At 37.9% G+C, this 21,271-nt stretch overlaps 1 protein-coding gene across 4 annotated transcripts in view; it reads left to right on the top strand.

Moving 5' to 3' along the window:
* Positions 1-21,271, top strand: part of TENM3 (teneurin transmembrane protein 3) — a 430,195-nt gene that overhangs the window by 322,370 nt on the left and 86,554 nt on the right. For all 4 annotated transcript variants that reach the window (XM_084286636.1, XM_084286635.1, XM_084286634.1 and 1 more), the window contains 3 exons: positions 7,401-7,523; positions 14,233-14,447; positions 20,744-20,954. In XM_084286636.1, the coding sequence (XP_084142762.1) occupies positions 7,401-7,523; positions 14,233-14,447; positions 20,744-20,954 (549 nt within the window). The remainder of the gene's footprint in view (positions 1-7,400; positions 7,524-14,232; positions 14,448-20,743; positions 20,955-21,271) is intronic.

Genomic DNA, 21,271 nt, shown 5'->3' with positions numbered 1-21,271 from the left:
CTTGAAAAGTGTAAATCAGGGGATTTTTTTTTTTTCCAAAATGCTTGACAAGGAAATCATTGATTATGACTTTATTAGATAGAAACCCCAAATTTATGGAATGTTTTTCATGCCCTTCTGTGAACTAAGAGAGACAAAACAGCCCTTGTCTCAAAGGAGTCAGCAATCTAATGTGCACTTCCCCATCAGTTCTGTACCTGTAATGACTTTCACCATCTTGTTAACTGTGAACGGCGTTATCTGGAAGAAAAAAAAATGTTCAGGAGAAGGCCCAGGATAATACTAACAGCTATTTAGGTAATACTGAAGACTATTACGTATCAGAGAATGTTGGATGATCATCTGAATAAATGGTAAATGTGAAACAAGCTGTAACAAATACACGCTATTTAAATAAGTGGCTACTGAATAATGATCTTTGTCTCTCTTGTAAGAAATCTGGATTCTCCCTTAAGCTTTGAATGTGCCTCACATAATGCTGTTGACAGAATTAGACCATTGTTATATAAAAGTCACTGGCTTGACAACTAAAACGAGACATCTAGACACACAAGTTTACAGAGGAATAAACATTCCACTTCTTGGTGAACATGGTAAAAATAGTTACACTGAGATCACTGCACATCTTTCTTAACATTTTGAATGCAACTGTACTTTAAAACAGCATCTTTGATTGGTGGTTGAGGAAACTAAGTTTATCCATAGCAGATACCTGGCACTTATTTGGTGCCATATTTCTTATAGACAATTTTTTGTGATGTGGTTTGCAAATATTTTATTAAAAGGTTCCAAGAAAAAAAAGAAGAATGGAGGGTAAAAGTTGATTTTACTGTTTTCCCTGAAAAAAATTCAATGGACCCATTCAGTAGTTAAGGATAAGAGGAAAGTGATCACAATTCTTCAGTTAATGTATTGATCTTGATAGGCATCACTAAGTTTTCTTATAACGTTGTACCAAATACTTTACATTCAGAATACAGGTTCAGAAACTTTAATGAATATGTGATGCTCCCATTGGCTAACCTTTTGAAGAGTCTTAAAATGCACTTTCAAGTTATTTTAAATTTAGAAATAACAGGCTTTTTGTTGATTTGAGAAAGACAGTAATAAATAAAGAACTTGTCTTTATAACTTGTAATTCACTTATTTAAAATTTTAATTTACTATTTTAATTGACTATTTGATCTGCAGCAACATCCAAGGCATCCTATTATCTTAGAAAAGAGGAAATGAATGCAAATCACTGACAGTTGATTTGCACATCTTCTGGTCCACTCCAGGTCCTTCAGAATAAAATAGATTCAGACTCTAATTATAGCTGCAAGAAAAATATATGGGAGATAATTTTAAAAACCACTTCAGTGTTCAAATATTTCATTTGAAAATGTATTGCCAACAGGGAGATGAACTAGAAGATAATCCTTCAACAAGATTGAGCAATAATTGCAATTTGCTTAGTTTAAATTATAATCTTTTTGCATTGCTTTAAATATAAATGATATTCACTTTTCCTTATGTGCAAGTGTGCATATATATTATTCTATTAATTCTAGGGAAGCAATTTAGTAAACCATAGTTTGAAAGCACTAGCACCCAGAAACCCACAGAAGTTACAGACCTGGAAGATATGTTCAGTATCTTAGCAAGACGTTCATCTTCAAGTACAGCTTCATGAATAATAAGAGTTGATTAACATACCTTGTAAAATGCATGGCAGAGGCAAGGAGGGTCACCAACAACGCTTGGCTCCTTCCTCTTGCCAACTTTCCCCACAGTGTTAAGTATTTTATGTTTATAGAACATAGTCCACAGGTCTTATCTCCAGAGATCTTGAGGAGATGGTTGCTACTTTGAGATAGCTGATATTTTTTTTTTTCTACTGTCTAGTGTTAATTTTTCATCTGTTGTAAGAAGAGTTGGAGGAGTACTGGAAGTCTGTTTCCCAATTCAGGCAACTCTGTTTCTTTCTACTTAAAAGGATCTACCTGTCTGTGAAATTCCTGCTCCCCTGAAGTGCGCTGTCCCCTTCAGAATTCTTGCTCTGCAGAAGACAGATTTACCAAATGCAGAATGTCACCTGTTGGGTTACTGGCACAACAAGCCAGTTCTTAGAGACTTCATGCTCAAACTCTCATTACCTATCCAGTTGCTGGAGGGCTACTTCAGTGAATAAAGACTCTGCTTATATGCATACAGTTTTGCTTATTCATCCTTACCACCTGCATGTTTAATACTTAACACTCGCACAGCTTATCGGGTGTTTGCTGTGCCCTTTGTTTTTCATGAGCCTGACTGTCAATCACAGTATGTTAAAAATAGATGTGGTTGATGCTGATGACTTATTAGAGACACCCTTGAATTTTGACCAGACCAATAGATAAGTTACTTTGTTTTTTTTACTGCATAGTATGTATACTCATATCTGTGTCCAGACTTTTTCTGTTTAGAGCTCTCCAGTACAAATGACAACTGCTGCAGCCCAGATACTGGAGGTGGCTGACACCTGTCTAATTTCTCTACCAACTAGCTGTCCCTATCCTCTTACTGCTTGAGCGTTCTTCTGTTACAATTCTCTTCTCTGCCTGTCATAACTTTGGCAGAAGAGGCCTTTGAGCCAGTGAGCAAGACAGGGAAGGGAAAGCACTGCCCAAGCTGAGGATTTGTCAACTCTCACCATTCTTCTCTCACACGGTTACACAGTTATCTATCTCTCCTACCATCTGCTAATAAAAACACTGATTTCTTTTTGGCTTACTGTAGAAAGTTTTGAAGACGGTTTTGAAGTGATAATACAGTGTATTTGCTCAAGAACAAGTTTGTTTTAAAGAGTGAAAGAAAGAACGAAATAAGTACAGCAATACTTGTTTGAGAAATGAGCATACAAGGTAAATAGGCTAGCAGCCTAAAATGAATGAAAGGGCCTGATAGAGCAGCTTCTTTTTCCTGAAGCAGATTATCGTAAAATGTTTTATAGAAGTGTAAACAAGTAATTTTTTTTCAAACATTTGCTATGAAATATATACTTCATTGCTTTTTTAATTATTAAGCGGAAATGAAGACTCTGTAGGCTGCTTTCAAACCAAAAGAACTAGAATTTGATTATAGAGATTGAAAGGTAAGACCAACCAAGCTTGAAAAAGTAGTTTAAGGTGCTTTAGAAACCCTTCAGTGAACTGCATGGTGACAGATGGTAAGATTACTTGATACCATCAACAAAAATGCTGTTTTTTACAGGCTACTGTAGGTATAAATGCACTTCTTTAATCTGAGCTCTGAATCTTTTGAGTATCCCAGTCCATTTGGCATGTAGGCCATGTGCTGCTTTGAAGGCGTATAAAGGGAAGAAGAAAAACCAAACTGTTACTTTGGTTATTGCTCATATGTTTAAGGTTTGCTCTGGAGAATTCAGCTGTATCACCACCACAGGCACTGTGTTCATGTAAAGATACACGCAGACCCCAGGGGCCTTTCTCCTAATGCCTCTCCTTCCCACCCTGCTGAAGGGAACAGAGTCTTCACCATTTAAACTATCACTGTGCTCTAAAGGCTGACCATAAAGCTGATAACCTGGCCAGTAGCAGTACAAATACTGCCGTAAGCAAGTTTGTCAGTCCTAAGGTAAGATACTGTCTCAACACCTGCAAGTAAAGAAGCCCTGTTGGTGGTAGCTAGAGATAACTTCACAGAATGGAGGTGTGGACTGAACAGGCAGAAGAAGCAGAGGATATCATCATCTATTTCTGTGCTTAAGAAGTCACCCTGATCCTCAATAGGGGCAGTGTTCCCTGTCTTGATACAAGTAAAAGGAGGTTTTTGCTAGGGTTTGTTGGCACGTGTGATTGTGACAACCCATGCTTTCACCCTTTCACTGAGGGTTCATCCCTTCTTGCAGCTGTGGGTTATTTGGACTAAATTGTTATGGTCTGTGACCACAACCATCACAAGCTGTGTGCCTCCTCGTTAGAGACATCTGCCATTCTCAGACAAGTCCTTGCTGCCATCAAAGATGTGCCAATACTGAAAGATGTTACAGTGTTAGTACCCTCACTGATTTGGCAGCCTAATTACAGGCTCAGAACTTGGTACTCTAGGAAGGATCTGCTGTGTTCACTGTCATTGTCCAACACCAAAAAAATGCCAAATTTAATGAGAATAAATCAGAACTGACAGCCAATATCTAATCCAAAATCAATAAACTGCTTTACATTAGATTTGCAACTAAGATAGCAGCTGGCAAATGAGAAATACATTCCTCCTTAACTTTGCTTCATATAACACATTCTTTATTGAAAGAAGTGGATTTACTATTTCTCTGAATATAACAGAAAAAAAAATCTTCAGAAATAGTGGAGAATGGATTGAACTCTTACATCCGCCTCCCAAAGATGCAAGAAAGTCTTCATCCTTTTCTAGACTTGAGGAGACCAAATAAGGATGTACACCCCTGCAGGCTGCGTGCATCATTCCACCTCTGCAAATTCAGAACTGGTTCATTACATTTGACTTGAGAATCTTTGACTTCCCACTGAGCTGTGCTCTCAGTATAGAGTTACCAGTACCAGGTGCTGTTTATCAGTCATTTAGGCATCAAGAATTTTTAGAAGGTGCCTTCAGAAGCTATCCTTGTAACAATAAGAGCTTAAAGTTTACCATTGTTTAGATGGCTGCCTGAGAAGAGAACAATCTTAATGTAAAACAAGGAAGAGTAAACTATACACTGATAAAATAGTGCCAGAATTTGTCCTAACCTGCCAGTTTACCTGCATTTTTAAAGCTTGACATCTCTGAGGCAATGGTGCTTTATTTTTTGGTCCTGTATCCATAGGCCTATTTTTGTCATGTTGTTCCCGTATGCCTGTAGCGAAATGAGACTTCTCTGAATTCCATAGTACTTTCTCAAAGGGATTAGATAGTTGAATTATATAGTGTGTTTGCAGACACGGTAAGTTTTGGGTTGTCATTAGAGCTCTCAAACAACATCTTTGGTCTGCTTCAAAAAATATTCCAGTATTAAAAATTTGTGAAACTGCTGCAGGTATCATTCTCTTCCTTTTTATTAAATGTTGTTTACTGAGCTTGGTGCAAGTTCAGTGTCAAAGTTGAGAGAACAATAGTGTTCTTGAGAGAGACAACTATTACCATCTTCGACAGGCAGCTACAGTGGGATACACATCAGCACAAACACAAAGAAAAGGTAATTGTCACTTACCTTGTAGTAACTATGATTCTTTGAGATGTAATCAATATAGATCCCACAGTTCTTGCCTTTGAAGACTTCAAATTCCAGCTGTTTTGAATTATGAGGGAATGGCTAGAAGGTCATGTCAGATTTTCCCCTTCTGACCTCCCAGCGAAGCATGAAGAGGTACAGGGCACGTACAGAGTACCAGCAGAAAGAGCTGTTAGTGATGTTCCGAGCTCATGTGCTTGGAAGGGGTGCACTTCTGGAGAAAGCTATTTCAAAATAGATGCCTTTTTGTTTGTTTGTTTGTTTGCCTCCTGTGAAGTATTAAAAGTGATAAGAATCCAGCAAAGTTAGGAGAGGTGATTTAGTTCTCCAAGAAATATACTGAGTTTGAATCATAAAATATTTAGCTATTTGCAGTCTTTCATTGCTGCCAGTGAAGTGAACTGATATAACAGATAGTAGAATCTGACCCTAGAGACTTTGATGAAATATATTTAAACAGGTAAATTCATTAGATGATTAATACAAAAATAAGAATTTCAGCTGAAGGAGGGACAAAATAATAATGGTTAATTCCAGCAACGTGCCAGAAATGGTGGTGGTCAGATTTGTGTTTTAACAAGAGGTGGGAGGGGAAAAAAGAAGTAAGGTTTTAGGGTCAGGGAACATTCTACATTATCAGACTTTGACAGGCAATTTAAGGTCTGAGAAAGAAGAGTAATAGTGGAGTCAGAGACTTGGAACAAAGAGAATATGTCATCTCTAGTGGGGATTTCAGTCTTTGAAGCATTCAGTAATAGGTCTTCGGTTGCATTCTGTGTTTTTTTTTTTTGTTTGTTTTGTTAGTGCTGAGCTTAAGGCAAAGACCTGGCAGAGAGGGTCTTAATTCTGCAGTGTTTGCTGTCTCCCTAACTAAACTTACACTGCAGTCTGTTTGTCTTAAGTAAGGGTTGCCATGGTCAATACAGAGAGATTGAAAGATTAGAGATGAAACCAAATAGAATGAAGAATTGCTTATCATTAGGATAGAAGGAATGAGTAACATCGACTATAGCAGTGATCTATTCCAGGGACAGAAGGAGGAGAAGAAACAAGATGCTCTGAATCATCTTCCTTGTATTCAGCACTAATAGTTAAAATACATCATTACAGAAGAATTTTCCAGTGTATTTTTATTCCTCAGTAGCACCAAAATACTATTTAATCTTTGGATGTAACTGCTCTTGTAGAATAAGCAAATCCATGTTATCCCAAAGGAAATTATAGTAATTATAATAAAAATAATTTTTGGTGGTATCCTAGAGTCATTTGAAGAGAAGGAAACCGACAAGCAAACGGCAACAAGTTGCATATGTTATGTGTATCATAGTATATCATTAAGGTGAATTGGTTTTCCATATTTTTGCTCTAAAAGTTTAGGCAGGCGGTAGAGAATCACAGGATGGCCGAGGCTGGCAGGGCCCTCTGCAGCCCATCTGGTCCAACCCTCTGCTCAGGCAGGGCCACCTGGAGCTGCTTGCCCCGGACCACATCCAGGTGGCTTTGGACAATCTCCAAGGGGATTATGGAGAATGAAGTACTTCTGAAACCTACCTTGCACATTGTCATTACTACAGCAGATAATACCCATTGTCTCCAGCCCTACTAGTGGTCCTGGCCTTGTGCTGTAGACTAGCATACAGGATTAGCACGAAACTTGAGGTTTCACAGGGTCTTGGTGACAGCATGGAAAGGAGTGGTAAAGTCATGTGTTAGCCCTATAATGCCCACAGCACCCTTCTTCCTCTCCTCTTCACGGCTAACCAGAACAGATCCATCTGCTGCAGAAATCATTTATTTCAGTAGGTCACTTAGGAGCTCACTTAAATGGTTTGTCTCTTTAGAAGGATCAAAAATGGAAAAAAAAGAGGAAAGGGCATAATTACTGCCTATCTTTTTAAACATCGATTTGGGACCAGTAAAAGACTCAAAATGAGACTGGTGAGCTTTTTGTCAGCTGTATTCACCAAAAGCGCTGTGTCATTAAAGGACAGTGGTAGTAATTGCTTAATGCCACTGCTAAGTTGAACTATTAGTCTCTGAATGCTTGTTCCTGTAATTTAATTTTTTAATGTATGACTTTCTGTTCTGCTGCAAAGCATGGAAAGCCATTATTTATGTTATTTGTCATTGTGGTTAAGAGCATCAAATAACCTGTATCCTTCACCACCAGCAATGCATCTGTTTGGCCTCAACTGGCAGTTGCAGCAAACTGAAAACGATACCTTTGAGAATGGAAAAGTGAATTCTGATACTGTGCCAACACATCCTGTAACAGTACCTGCTGGAGAAAATGGTAAGTGAAACACACCAATTCCTTTCCTCCTTTCAAGGCGTTTCCTTTCTTTGTGTTTGGTTTACATCACCAGACTTTTCCTTCAAAACTCTGTACTTAAATGGAAGTACAGAACCTTTGAAAATAGCAGTAATTCAAAATAGGCATGCAGATATGAAACAGAAGTTGTATTTCAATTGGAAAGAATACCTAACCTAACATGTGAAGGTAGTTATTAGTCTTCAGTGATAATCTTGATCTTATTAGGAAAGCTGACTGTCAACCAAAATTTCTTATGGGATTTTACAAGCAGTATTGGGTATGGACAGAAAACCTCTTGTCATGCTCAAAAAAGTAAAACCTCTTACTCCAAAATTCTTTATAACCTAATGATTTTTGTGGGGTCCCTGGAGGATGCAAGTTGGTGCTGAGGCTGGCTCAGACCATCTTCCCTGAGGGTTCCCAGGCTGCAGAAATGGCCACAGGAAAGCCAGGGTGCCCAAGGTGACAGAACACGCTATTTCATAAGGGGAACTTGACACAAGATTAAGACTTCAGGAGTCCTGTTGAGCTCTGGATAGTCTTCAGACCAAAGCCTTGTCTGCGACAGAGGGACATAATCAACCCTTTTCTAAAGGATCAGCACCAGAAGAGGCTCCACAAGGGGATTTGCATATTTTTCAAAGCTTCTCTGTTAGCTGTGTGTAGAAGTCAACTCATGACCAAGGAGCTTCCTATGGCATGATGACCTTGCTACAGAATGCCTCTTGTTTTTTTCTGATAATGAGGGTGTTTTGTTTTTTTTCTATTTCTCTCTGAAACATAATAGGTCATGTGTACTATGTTCATTTGTTATCTAAAAATGTCTAGCGTATAATATTGAGTCTGAATCATCCAGCCAATATATAAAATCAAAAAAAAAAAAAAAACTTTATTAATTTTGTTGTAGGAGCTTTTAAAATACAAACCACATAAAGGGATTATTTTTTATCGACCTTTTTCATGTTGCCCTTTAAGATTCTCAAAACATTTAAGAGCCTGTGCACTTTTGGCTAACAGAGGCTTTAAAATCAATAGTTTTTGAATGGAAAACTTGATTTAAATGGTTGATGAATGCGGTATTTGCTTCATTACAGAAAAATCCATTTTCCCTTTCGCAAGGTAGAGCTGACCTCCTTACCACTGAGGAGGAGGAAGCCTCTGCCAGCACTTGACATCTTGAAAAATTTTCAAGTTATCACAGCTCCAAGTTATAGAAATGATACAGCTCAGTTCATTTTTTCTCACATCTTTTTAAGCATATGAAACTTCTCCAGTAGGACTTTTTCCTTTTTCATTTCCTTTACCCTACCGCCTTTTTCTTGCACTTAGATATTCATTATCTCTTTCTGTGTTCTTACTTGTTTTGAATGAATAGCAAAAAGCTACTGTATGGTTAATGAATATTGATGCTGCAGTGACAGCTCATCATCCTGCTGTCTTCTGCTCTGAGGAGCCAAGATTATTTTTTTTAAATATACATATTTTTTTAAAATATACACTTATTTTTGTAAATATTTTATAAATATAAATTAGTTTTTCCCCTTCATCATTTTTATTTTTTTTACAAATTAAAAGCTGTTATACTGTGCCTCAAAGATAAATGGAAATAACAAATACATCGAATCCTTTTTTTCTTTCCTTATGTCCTTAAACACTATACAAGAAAATAGGGTTAATTTTGTCCACTGCTAAAATGCTATCCTCTGCAGAATATAGTAAGTGGTTATTTATCAGCATACATCAATACTAAGCAACAGATGGACCAAAGAATACACATTTTAAACCACAAAAGGAAAGTTAAGTAGAAGGCAAAGCGTGGTGATGACTAGGTAGGAAATTTAATGAGGGGGCCCCTGTGCTATCACACTAGTTACTGAAAACTGTAAGGAAGAATCAATAAGGCCTTGATTTTGATACCTCGGCAGCCATACAGCTTTCAGTACTCCCCAACTCTTCAGCCCCCAGTAATATTCGATACTCCAATTCAGACGGGAGAAGTTTTCATTGTTACGGGGGCCATTAATTTTTCTTGAGTCTCCCTCACGTAAGTTTTGAATAGTCCTGAGCCAGTTTTGGTCAGAAAATCATAGCCCTTAAATGGGTGGCTTAGATCCTAGATAGCCATTTGCCATTCACAAGTACAGATACTTTGTGTGATGAATTAGTAAAGCTTAAACTTTAAAACGCATTCTTACGACCCTTGAAGAAAATTCAGCTGTGGTTTACCTAGAAATAGCTAGTCATAAACTGACAGTAAAAGCATGTTAAATCATCCTTAGATGCAAATCATTTGTTAAATGAAGCTTGAATCTCTGAACAAGCCTTTTCCAAAGATTTTGTTTGTTAGTTGTTTTTTTAGTGGTGTGTTTTTTTTTCCCTTTCTTTCTCTCCCAATGCTTTTCTCTGTATGAAGAGTAAGCTGCTGGCAACCTATCACCTGCTTATCTAGACAGGCATGATTCATGGCTGCATAAGGTAGCATAAGAATATGCATTTTGTATAGAGATGATGAATTTTGTAGGGCAGTTCAGTTTAGGTTTTCCAAAATACTTTGTAAGCCATGCTTGATCACATCCACCACTCATTTGAAGTGTATCAGTGCTTCATTTGTTTTTATAGCTAGGCAATAGAAAAGAAAGGTTAAAAAACACAGAGCTGAAAATTTGTTTAACCATAGTGCTCTAATAGTTACTCACACCTCATATGTTGCTGTATTTATTTTATGTTGTATAAATCAATGTGCAGTTCAGAAATACCCTTTATTAATTTATGCTTAATTGAACATGTTTTTTGTTGTCATTGTTGTTGATGTTTTTAAATGCAAGGGAGAAAAAAGGGAATGGGAAAAAAGGCATTTCTTCTGGGTGACTTAAATGCAGGTTTTGAGAGTATACTGACTGAAATGTAACTGAGATGCCTTGCACTTTTTTGTTTTGTTTACAGTGTATCATGTTAATTGAATGTATAGTAACTTCTTAATTAGATGCTATATTGATTTTTTTTCTATAAAAAGTATGTATTTAAGGAGTATTTTGATTTTGTTTGTTGAAATAGTTGTTGCAGAAGGATATATAGTGATGTCTCACAAAAAAAGATCTGAATACAAGGTTATTCAACGGAATGGGTGAATATGCTATTGATTGTCTGTAAATCCAGCTTTGCAACCTAATATTTTAATTAGTGCTGCCTATGAAGGATGGAAAATGATATTATATGTGACACTATACAGCTATTATTGTTCAGCTTTTTTGTGTTTTGGTTGTGCATTCATTTTCATTCTGTAATGGATACGCAATTCTTTACAGAATATCTTGTGTATGAATCCCTAGAATGTTTGCAGATAAGGAGAGAGAGTTTGGCTTCATGTAATTTTCATAATTTTGTGAACTATTTTTCTTTTACAATAACTGAATTTTGCTTATTGCTTTAAATATTTGTTCAGCTCAGGATTTTGTCCACTCTAACCTCAGACAGTCAAAACAGAATTTTCAAATAAGAAATATAACAAATATTTTATCTGTTAATTAACTGCAATGCATTGGATTGTTTATCTCATGAGTACTCAATATAATGATGTATAGTATGTGATACAGCAAAATAATGTATATTGTAGATTAAATAATAGTACTTCTAGCAACATAAGTACAAATTATGATATAAATATTATTTACCTATAAATTCTTTTGGTATTTTTATTTTCTTTTCATGAGGGGCTGGAAAAGAATAATTTTTTTGTGGTAGAGAAGTAAAATGAAAGGGAAAATATTCAGGAGGATAGCTGTTTTAAAAATAGGTTTCATCTTTGGACTATTTTGTCATTATGGAATTGTGTGAATGAATGTGACATTTCATATTTGGATTTAAAGCTTTGGACTTAAAGCTCTGTGTAAGAACTGGTACCATTTTAGAATGTGAAAAGAAAATTATGAAACTACTAACATTTTCTTATTCCTCTTTCCCCAGGAGGGAAAAAGAATAGTTAGTACCCTGTTCTTAGGAGGACAAAAAGCTAGTGATGACTTTGAGAGAGGTAGTTTGGCATTAAAGGGGCATGTGGCTACAGAGTAAAAGTACCATTTTTGATGAAGAAAATGGGAGCCTATAAGATCATTACCTGCTAAGGATAATTGCTGAAGTCCAGTAATAGCCATTTCTGACACGTTGGGCAAAATATTTGTTTGAAAAAGAGCACTTGTTCTAGCTATCTAGTTCATCTTTTCTTACGGGTATAAAGAGGTCACTGTTTTTCATTTCAAATATACAAATAGGGGAAGTTGTAGATCAATACTGCAAACAAATATTTATTGTTTAGTGATTACCAGCCATCAGTTCTTGAATTTATACAACAAAGCACGCTTCAATTTGAAGTTGTAAGAAACATACCTTTAAATGAACTGAAATAGTAAATCGAGATCTATCTTCTAGCGTAATGTATAAATATCACAAAAGGTTAACTCCAAAGTTAGAAAAGCATCAACGTCATCCTGAAAAGAGTAAAAAAATGTTTCTTCCAAGATCAGATATTTCACTGTCTCTTGAAAGCAGAACGCTGATCAATATGATGATCCTGTAAGTGAGACATTTTCAGTGACTGCAGCAGTGTTGCGGCGTATCCCTGACGATGATAGGAGCCCCCAGTCAAGGCTTCTCAGTAGTGCTTCTGTAGCTGCTTAATTCAAAAGCGGCCTCTCCTCATCTGGGATGCACAAAAAGTGGTGAGGATCAATCTGTGACCTCACCTGGCATTTCAGATTTTAATCATTTTTTTTTCCAAGTCTAAATGTTTGCAAAAAGGTTGTGTCAGTTTGTTCACTCAAATGATGAATAATGTAGAATTTGAACATAGACGACAGGGCAGCAACAGAGCGTTGTCACTTCTTTACAACACTCGTACGCAAACAAGCCAGCATCTCTTGAACATGCTTATCACATTCAGATGGGTTTAGTTCAGTCCTTATAATAGACTGCCTGCTGAAGAAAGGAAGTGAATTGGTAAAAAACACAGCTGACTACAGGGTTGTGACTACACTTCCATTCTCCTTTATGTTGCTTCACACAAGGCTCACCTTGATGAGCTAGCTGACTAAATGTGGCATTGCTTGCATAGTCCAGAGCTGGCAGGTGTTGATAGGCAAGATCTTAGGCAAATCTTTTTGTCTTAGCCTAGATTTGACAGCGCTGCTGCCGTTGGGTCAAAGTAGGCCTTGACCCTGGCACCAGGTTGAGAGAGCACTTGTGTGCAGCCACACAACGTGGATATTGAGCCTGGGCATCAGGTCTGAGCCTTCAGCCACAGACAAGCTTGATGCAAGCTTTACTAAGCCATCCCAAGTCTTAAACCTGGATGGTGGCAGTTCATTCAAGCCACTTTCTTAGTGTGTAAGTCTTACTAGTTCTTTTCCTTTAAGTCTAGCAGATGGAAGATGCTCCTACAGCTAAGCCTCAATTTGTTTGCTAGTGAACAAGACAGGCTTATAATCTTTGCCGGATTTTAAAGTATGCCTGTGCAGTGCAGCCAGGGACAATGTGGAGATCTCAGTGCTGTCACAGACCTGTGCTATCCCTAGCATGCAGCCCAGTGCCTTGCAGAGTTATCAGCTTGGTCTGTAACAGTTCTGCCCCATCCATTTACTTGACAGCGCTTCACTGGCAGGTCACAGACTATTGCAGATCAGATGATATTGTTCTGCACCCGAGCTGTACTGTAAATACAGTCTTTCTTGCTTGCAACTTATCCACTCAAATAAAAAGTGTTTGTAGTGGATATGTGAATTTTGTGACGTTCTTTTTAATGCCACAACTGGTAATCCAGTTTTTCAGTGTTAGCATTCAAAATCGCACATTAGCATCTTCCTCTCTACTTCTGGGTGTTTCCAGAGCATCATCTCTTGGCTTCTAAGGCTAACTGATAGTTTCATTAATGCTTCTTAAAGCAAAATCATTAATACCCTTCAGGACTATGTTCTTATTCCTAGTAATTGGTCTTCAGGGTAAATACTTACTTGTAATATGGAAGACAGTGGAAGTACCAGACTTTGACATGTTACTACACATTTTAGTCAGGAGACAGCATGGTCAAGAAGGTGGTAACAAGCTTGGGGCTGAGGCCAGGGAGCACAGAGGACCTAGGCTTTATGGGGAGTGAAGGCATCAGGATATAGGCACAACAAAGGAAGAAACATTGCCTTCCTTTTGGAGAGAAAAAAAGAAGCCTAAAATAGAGAACCAGATCTGTAGGCATTGCTAGGATTGTATATACATGCTAGAATATTTGATTTAGAGAAGACTGTGTGTATTAGTTCTCTTGACTGGTTAGGTTTATCTGTTTATCTTAAAATCTGTCTGCTGCGTTTCCCTTTTTCCTTATACTTTTTTAGAATAAGTCTTTATGCTGGCAAACACTGTCTTTTGAAACACTTGACAAAAATGAATTGTTTAGTGTAGATCCCAAAGCAGTTTCTGTAGTGCCGGTGCTCAGGGAAGTTGCAGTATTTTTACTTGATAGATACTTGTGTTGTCTTTGCTTTGTTAGTTCTCAATCAGTGAACTCCCTGGGACCTTACATTGAGAAAGATTGTCAAGTAGCATTTTATGAGGTGGTTCTAAATATTTGACAGTTCACATGAAGGGTGATTGAGAACAGAAAAAGAATACTAATTTTTTCTCTCTTATTATTCTAACCTGTCAGGAAAATTAGGGGGATTTGCACAAGAAAACAACACTATAGATTCTGGAGAACTTGATATAGGCCGAAGAGCAATACAAGAAGTACCCCCTGGGATTTTCTGGAGATCACAACTCTTCATTGATCAGCCACAATTTCTAAAATTCAATATATCCCTTCAGAAAGATGCATTGATCGGAGTATACGGCCGAAAAGGCTTACCACCTTCACATACTCAGGTGAGAACTGCTTTCATTAAAAGTATGGTACATTATTGAAAACTGATAGTCTGTATCTTTTGTATCTTTTTTTATTCCTCGGGATAACATGCTTTTCCATTTTGCTGATTTTTAATCTTTATACTTTATTGATCTCATGTGATGTCCAAAACATACATAATCCCGTAAGTGGTGGGATCTAAAGTGTATAATGGGGGTGGGCGAAAGGTTCTTATTTACAAGCTGCATGAATGCTGTGTGCAGTGATGATGCTTTACATATGGGATTGTTTCATGCAGAATTTATATGTACTTTTTTTCTTCTCAAGGATATAGACATATCCTTAAAAAAAAATTAGCAAACTAATGCAGTTTCCTATGGTCATACATGTGGTCATGTGTGCATGGCAAAGGTTGCATTTGCCAAATTTCCAAGCAAAAAGAAAAGAATATTTTAAGGAAACTTCAGTTTGCGCTCCAAGCAAATACTACAGCATTTACAGTTTGGTGGTTCACTAAATAAATACATAAAAGGAAAAGTATGTAATATGTGCTTATGAAGATACAGTGAACTGGGGTTGTGAAAGTGTCAGTTTTCAGTAGACAGCTGAACTGTCTTAAAACTGTTCATAAGTGTCCCAGAAGGATTTACTCTGCTCACTCCTCAAAAGGTTTCTAGCGAGACTTTACTGCATGTGATTATGCTCTTGCCTAGTAACAAAGAACCAATGTTTATCCATAGTTAGAGAAGTGTTGAAGCAAAAAAGAATAAATAGTCTTCTGGCAGGATTGGCAGGGGGAAGGGAGAAGCATTGTCTGAAATGGTATTTTGGAATCAATTGTATTCGGATCTTATTTTTAAGATTTAAGATCCTCCACGTTCAGATTGCTTTCAGCTGGATGGTAGTCCAAGTGCTGGCTCTGAACCATTGTTCCACTTGAAAAGGGAGTTGAGCTCGTGCACTTCTACCCCATTTATAGAATTACGCAATATCTTACCGATTTTTTAAGTGTATAGATTTGCCATGAACACAGCTCTCAGTATACTAGCCTAATGGGATAGTTGGAATGAAGTTTGGCTAATTATACCCAATACACAGTTGCAACTTCAAATTCAAAAACTGCAAATTTCAATTTCTCTCTTTGATCTTTATTTTTTCATTTTGATTAATATGTTGTTATATTACTGAAAGTTATTTCTTTAGGCATAAATTTTAAAAGACCTAGAGCATAGAAATATTCCTAATTATATCACCTTTTTAGCAGGTACTGTCTCATACGAAATTTTGTCACAAATTATGTAGAAAGAGCCAGCAAAGGATTTTCTTGCAACTAAAATCTCCAAATGTTACATTAGCTTGAGTTTTTAGTTTAGTTTCCATTAAACTACAAACAAGTTATTGAATGCAGAAAATGCACTTATGTTTATTTAAAAATTTAGTCCTCATAAAAAATTATTACATGGATTTTCTTCAGACCTTCACATTTGAACACCCACCCTTAGGCTGACAACAAGCATGAGAAATTCTAGCTCAAAGAAAATTGATTCAGAGAGTTATCAGCCAATGGACATAGGGGTTTGGAATACAAATGCCATCTCAGTGATAACAATAATAACAGGAGCTAGGGAAATACGTGTGTGGCAAGAATGAATAAAAATGAAGAAGCTGATCTGGACTTTGCATTTATATGTGAAGTTATGTAAGTAGATATGTCTGTGAGAAATGATCCTTCCTTGATTCCTTATCCTGGCAAAAGATTGAGATGGGGTGCCCTATATCCAAAAACTCTGAAAAATAAGATAACTAAATCTGTTTCCCATCATCGATGTTGCACAGACTCCTTTCCCTTTGGATTCCTGCTATGCAAGTGCTTATCCACGTTTAAGTATGATAAAACAGAAAGAAACACGCACAAATCCTGCTACTACATCTTCTGTAGATTCTGTGACTTTTTGGATATATTGTTCCCAGGATATAGGTCAAGCTCTCTTGTCCTATTTTTGTCTGGTATAAAATTAGAGTATTTTTCACAAACCATTTGACTGACACTTGATACCTTGACAAATTAGGCATGCTTACTTAGCAGCCCTGGTGAACTTGTAGGACTGCTGAAGATTCCCTAGGGTACAGGGTTTATTAGAATGTTTTTAAGGCCTGACTCCAGTCATGTCTGGTTTAGATGCCAGAGATTAACTATCTTTATGTAATCTCCTGAAAACACAGGTATATAATGAGCAGCTGGAGCAGGAGGGGTAGGGGGGCAGATAGCCACGTACCTGCACGTGGGGGAAAAAGAGTTGAGTGAAATGTTTCTCAACAGTTTAAGCCTTTTTGCAACAAAGCAAAGTCCTCATCAGGGTCTTCATGATGAAGACGCAGCTTCTATGAGTAAAACACATATTTTGCCAAATTAGCTTACATATAGAAAATAAAGGATTAAGGCTAAAGGACATCTAATGAAATGGAACACTGAGAGGGCTGCAAGCATGAATCTGTTCTTTGTTTTCTTATTTCCCCTAACCCTCATAGCTTGTGTTGACAGAGTTCTTCGCTGTGAGCCAGCCATAGCCAGCAGTGGCAGACTACCAGCTAATTGTGCGGCATCCTTTCTTTGGGTGAGGCAGCTTACTCATATAAGCTCCAAGGGTCATAGGAGCATGTTAGAAAAACACACGGATGGCCATGCGGGGTCTGATCAAAGGCCCATCTAACTCAATATTCTGTCTCTGACACTGGCCATTAGCAGATCTGTAGAGATTAATATAGCAGCATGACAGATTTGTAGTTATTCTTCCTAGAATACACTCCTGGCCTCCAGCATTTTAAGGCTGAAGGACTTCCTGAGTCAAAGGTCCTGTCTTTATATTTTATAACCTTTGAAAGATTTTTTTTTTTCCTGGTTACCTTTGAACCCCTGGAAGCTTTTAGCATCTGTGACATTTGCATCAAGAAGTTTCACAGTTTAACTATACGTCTCGCATGATATATTTAGTGTGTTTTGAGACTGCTTCGCTGTAGCTTTACTTTGACACCCAGCTGGCAGTCTTTTGGAAGAGACAGTGAAGATTTTCCCAATAATTTCTTCTCAATCTCACCCATGATTTGTAGATCTCTAGTGTCCTGAAGGACTAGTGTTTTTTCCAGCCTGTTCAATCATTCTTTGCATGAAAACCGCTTCAGTCCTTTGATCATCTTTTTCCTTTTCTGAACTCCTCCAGTTTTATTGTAGCCTTTTGAGATGGGGAGGCCAGAATGGCAAAGAACACAGCTGATGTCGAGCTGCCATGGTTTTGTTGAGTGCCTTAATGCTGTCTGCTGGGTTTTTTGTTCGTTTTGATGGGGTTTGTTTTGTGTTTTTTGTTTTTTGCTGTTTGGTGTTTTTTTTAATCGTAGAACTGAAATTTCCTAAGAACTGTCTACCGTAGCTCCCTGATCTCATTCCAGAATGATACAACTTGGCTCAGAGCCCTTCTCTAGATGTGTAAAGTTAGGGTTGTTTCATGAGGACTTCGTAGAGCAGGATCTCACCCATACATATATCACATTATGTTTGCGTCTCTTGAATGCTATCTACTCTTATCTCCAAGTCACAGAGTGACAAGTGCTAATAGCAAAATTTATGCAAATGAGCAACTGCTGCCTGTTTCTCAAACGTCAGTGTTTGAATTTTCAGATCTTGTGTCAAATAATAAAGAACTGATTACTACCTGCACCCTGCCAGCGTTCATAAAGTTTCTGTACCAGCTGTCCCCCTCCAATATCTTTGCTCACACGCCTTTGATACCCTGCGTGCGTTACCACCACCATCTTCCTTAGCTCCCTCCTTAAAGCTTAGGTCCTTCGATGAGAATCTGCCTCCTCTCCATATGCAAAACCTGCATGTGACATTTTCCACTTCCTCCACTTCTGTTTCCCAAACCCTTCACCTGTTTATCTATGTCTTTGTTGTATCCAGTTAAACCAAACAGTAAAACGAAACTGGAGTCTTTCATTCCATAGCTGCATGACCTTCTGATGCTAATTATCCTACCACTGTAATGGCCATAATGAAAGAATGCCAGAAATGAGCTTGGGAGAAATCTCAGCCCTGTTCACAGCCCTGTCTTGGAACAGGATGGGCTGTATCGAAACCATTCGTATTAGTTTGTTAGTATTTCTTCACAACGTAATAACACAATGCAGCAAAATTAATTCTCCTTCTCTCCCACGGTACAAAATATTATGAATACAGCATGTAGGAAACATTTTCGATATATTGTAATCAGGACAAAGTTTTTGGTTTTGTTTCTCTGTTCTCCTTAGGTACCTATTATCAGTCTCAAGCACAGCCTCTGTGTGTGTCACAGACCAGTCTGAGATGCATAGTTCTCTCTTTCTGGGGAATCATAAATAAATCAACCAGAAATAATTGACAGTGGCTGTCCATTCAGAACCCAATCAATGCAAGCCTGAAAGTCTTTGTGACACTTTCTAAAAATGTCAGTTTCATTGCAGCCAGAGAATCAATATGTTTATTTAAAGAGACTTTAAGAATAAAAAAAGGACTTTGGTTTAAAGCAAAACTGAATGGAGTACTAGGGCAAATCAGCACATTTAGACTCAATATAAAGGTAATTAATTTAGCATCATAGGAGGGAAATAAAATTAGTATGTTTTTTGCTTATGAAGATAATTGTTTTTCCCAGTCTGTTTCTGTTATTCTGTCCTACATTAAAAAAAAAAAAAAAAAAGGCCTTTAAAAGGGTTAAGATCAATTATTGTTTGCTGGGGGACAGACTGAACAGTAAATTCCCCTCTGTATGGCTTTTAAAATGTAGTCTAAAATGGTGCTCTGGTAACAACATCTGCCCTTATTATGTTACAGATACAAAATCACTAATTGTACTGTGCTCATCAGCCATTAATATACTCTTTGTGGTCAATCAGGTAGTGTAATCATTTGCTCCTGTATCAGAAGTATGTTTTTTAGCTGAAATTGTCCTACATAAAAATGACCCTCTGCAGTGTACAAATTACAAGGTCACTCCTAATGTCCATAAATGACTTGTTGAAGCACAAAACTGCCTGGGCTTTCTCTTTTTAAAAATATTAGTGAACAGCATGAGCAGGAAGAAGTGTTCTTGAGTCTAGTGGGAGGGAAAAAAATACAAAATTGTTTTTCTCTCTCAAGCATAATAATATAAATATTTAATTCTCTGACAAATGAGAATGTTGACTGGTTTTGAATAATCGCTCTCTCCCAAAACAGTTGCATTCATTTTCATGTGGTGCTGCACGTACAAAGTGACGGCACATCAAGGTACTGGCTCCTACACATACTAATCACATTTATGTTCTGTTCTGCTTGCTCAGACATAGCTGGGAAGGTGTCTCAGGTGTTGATAGAGGCACAGTAACTATGCATTTCTTTCACATCCTGAATGGTTGGAAGGTAAATCTGATTACTGTGGAGGAACATTCTTACAATACCAGTGAATTTTGACCTGCAAGCCTGCAATTTCAGGAAGAGAACAGGGACTTAAGCCCTATGCTGGGACAAAGGCTATCGTGTTTTCTTTTGTCCTAGGCACAGTTTCTGAAGGCCACAAGTCAGGGCATAAAACCAATGTTCTGGTCCTGGTAACCGATGTTATCCTAGCTCGGGTGAATCAGTGCTCTCGCATCCTGGCCTTTACTTCAATAGGCCCTGGATGTAATTCCATTTGAAAGAGTTCTCAAACACTTGCAAAGATTGAAGGTTTATGTGTAACACTTCCCCGCGTACAATAAACGTGTATTGGAGTGAGTCTGTGAGCAGACTCAGCAGGGCCAGCAGAGACTCTCCACCACAAGCAGTAATGCTCTTGAACTTCATGTTTCAGCAAAATGATATACACGTTGACCTGAGGGACCTCCATTTTTTGTCAGTTTGTCATTTTCAGTAGTTGTCATTCTTTATGCTTTCCTTTTCCTATTTTGGGCTTCTGTTAGAGGGAGTGGAAGTAAAGCTCTTCCTCTTCTTCTTTCTGAACTCCAAACTGTGTGAAATGGCGATTGAGCAGACAATTTAATCCTCAACATGGAAATAAATGAAAAGCCAAACAGATGGTTGGTGGTTGGTATTACTGTTAATCCATGCACGTGTAACGTGCTTGGAAAGTCAGCGCTCACCTGTAGGTCGGGTGGCAGTGGTGACTGCAGATTTATTTCAGCTGATGTTTTCCTCCACCCAGTGTGTGAAATGGGTTCACTGGCCTGCACTCATGTCACCGAAAAAGCCCTTGCTATAAGGATGAGCACAGCTGTATGTCAAGCTCCCCTCTGTTCCCCCCTGCAGTATGACTTCGTGGAGCTCCTGGACGGCAGCCGGCTGATCGCACGGGAGCAGCGCAACCTGCTCGAGTCGGAGCGAGCGGGTCGGCAGACGAGGTCTGTCAGTCTCCACGAAGCGGGTTTTATCCAGTATTTGGATTCCGGCATCTGGCATCTGGCCTTTTATAATGATGGGAAAAATGCGGAGCAGGTGTCCTTCAATACCATCATTATAGGTAAGCATCATCTTCAAAGCTCTCACCAAAAGCTGGGCTCTGGTTGTGAAGTTTTTAGCAATCTAGAGATAAGTTTTTGTAGTCCGGTGATCTTTTTTCACAGATTTTCAATTCATAGCATTTCTTTTGCTACTCAGAAACAGATGCAGAATATATATATATATATTATTTAATTGGTCTAAGGCACAAGCTATGTACCTTCTTATAAAGCAGTGCTTGAAAGGAGTACGCCGTCGTCAAGTCTTTGTTAAGCAGCACAGAGCTGTATTTTGAGTATAGAGCTCATCTTCTTGTACCATTATAATTGGAGCCTTCCT

Source organism: Netta rufina, assembly GCF_964035555.1.
Source record: "Netta rufina genome assembly, chromosome: 4".
NCBI classification, from domain to species: domain Eukaryota; kingdom Metazoa; phylum Chordata; class Aves; order Anseriformes; family Anatidae; genus Netta; species Netta rufina.
The sequence above is the reverse complement of the archived record's forward strand: the minus strand, read 5'-3'. Positions and strand labels throughout refer to the sequence as shown.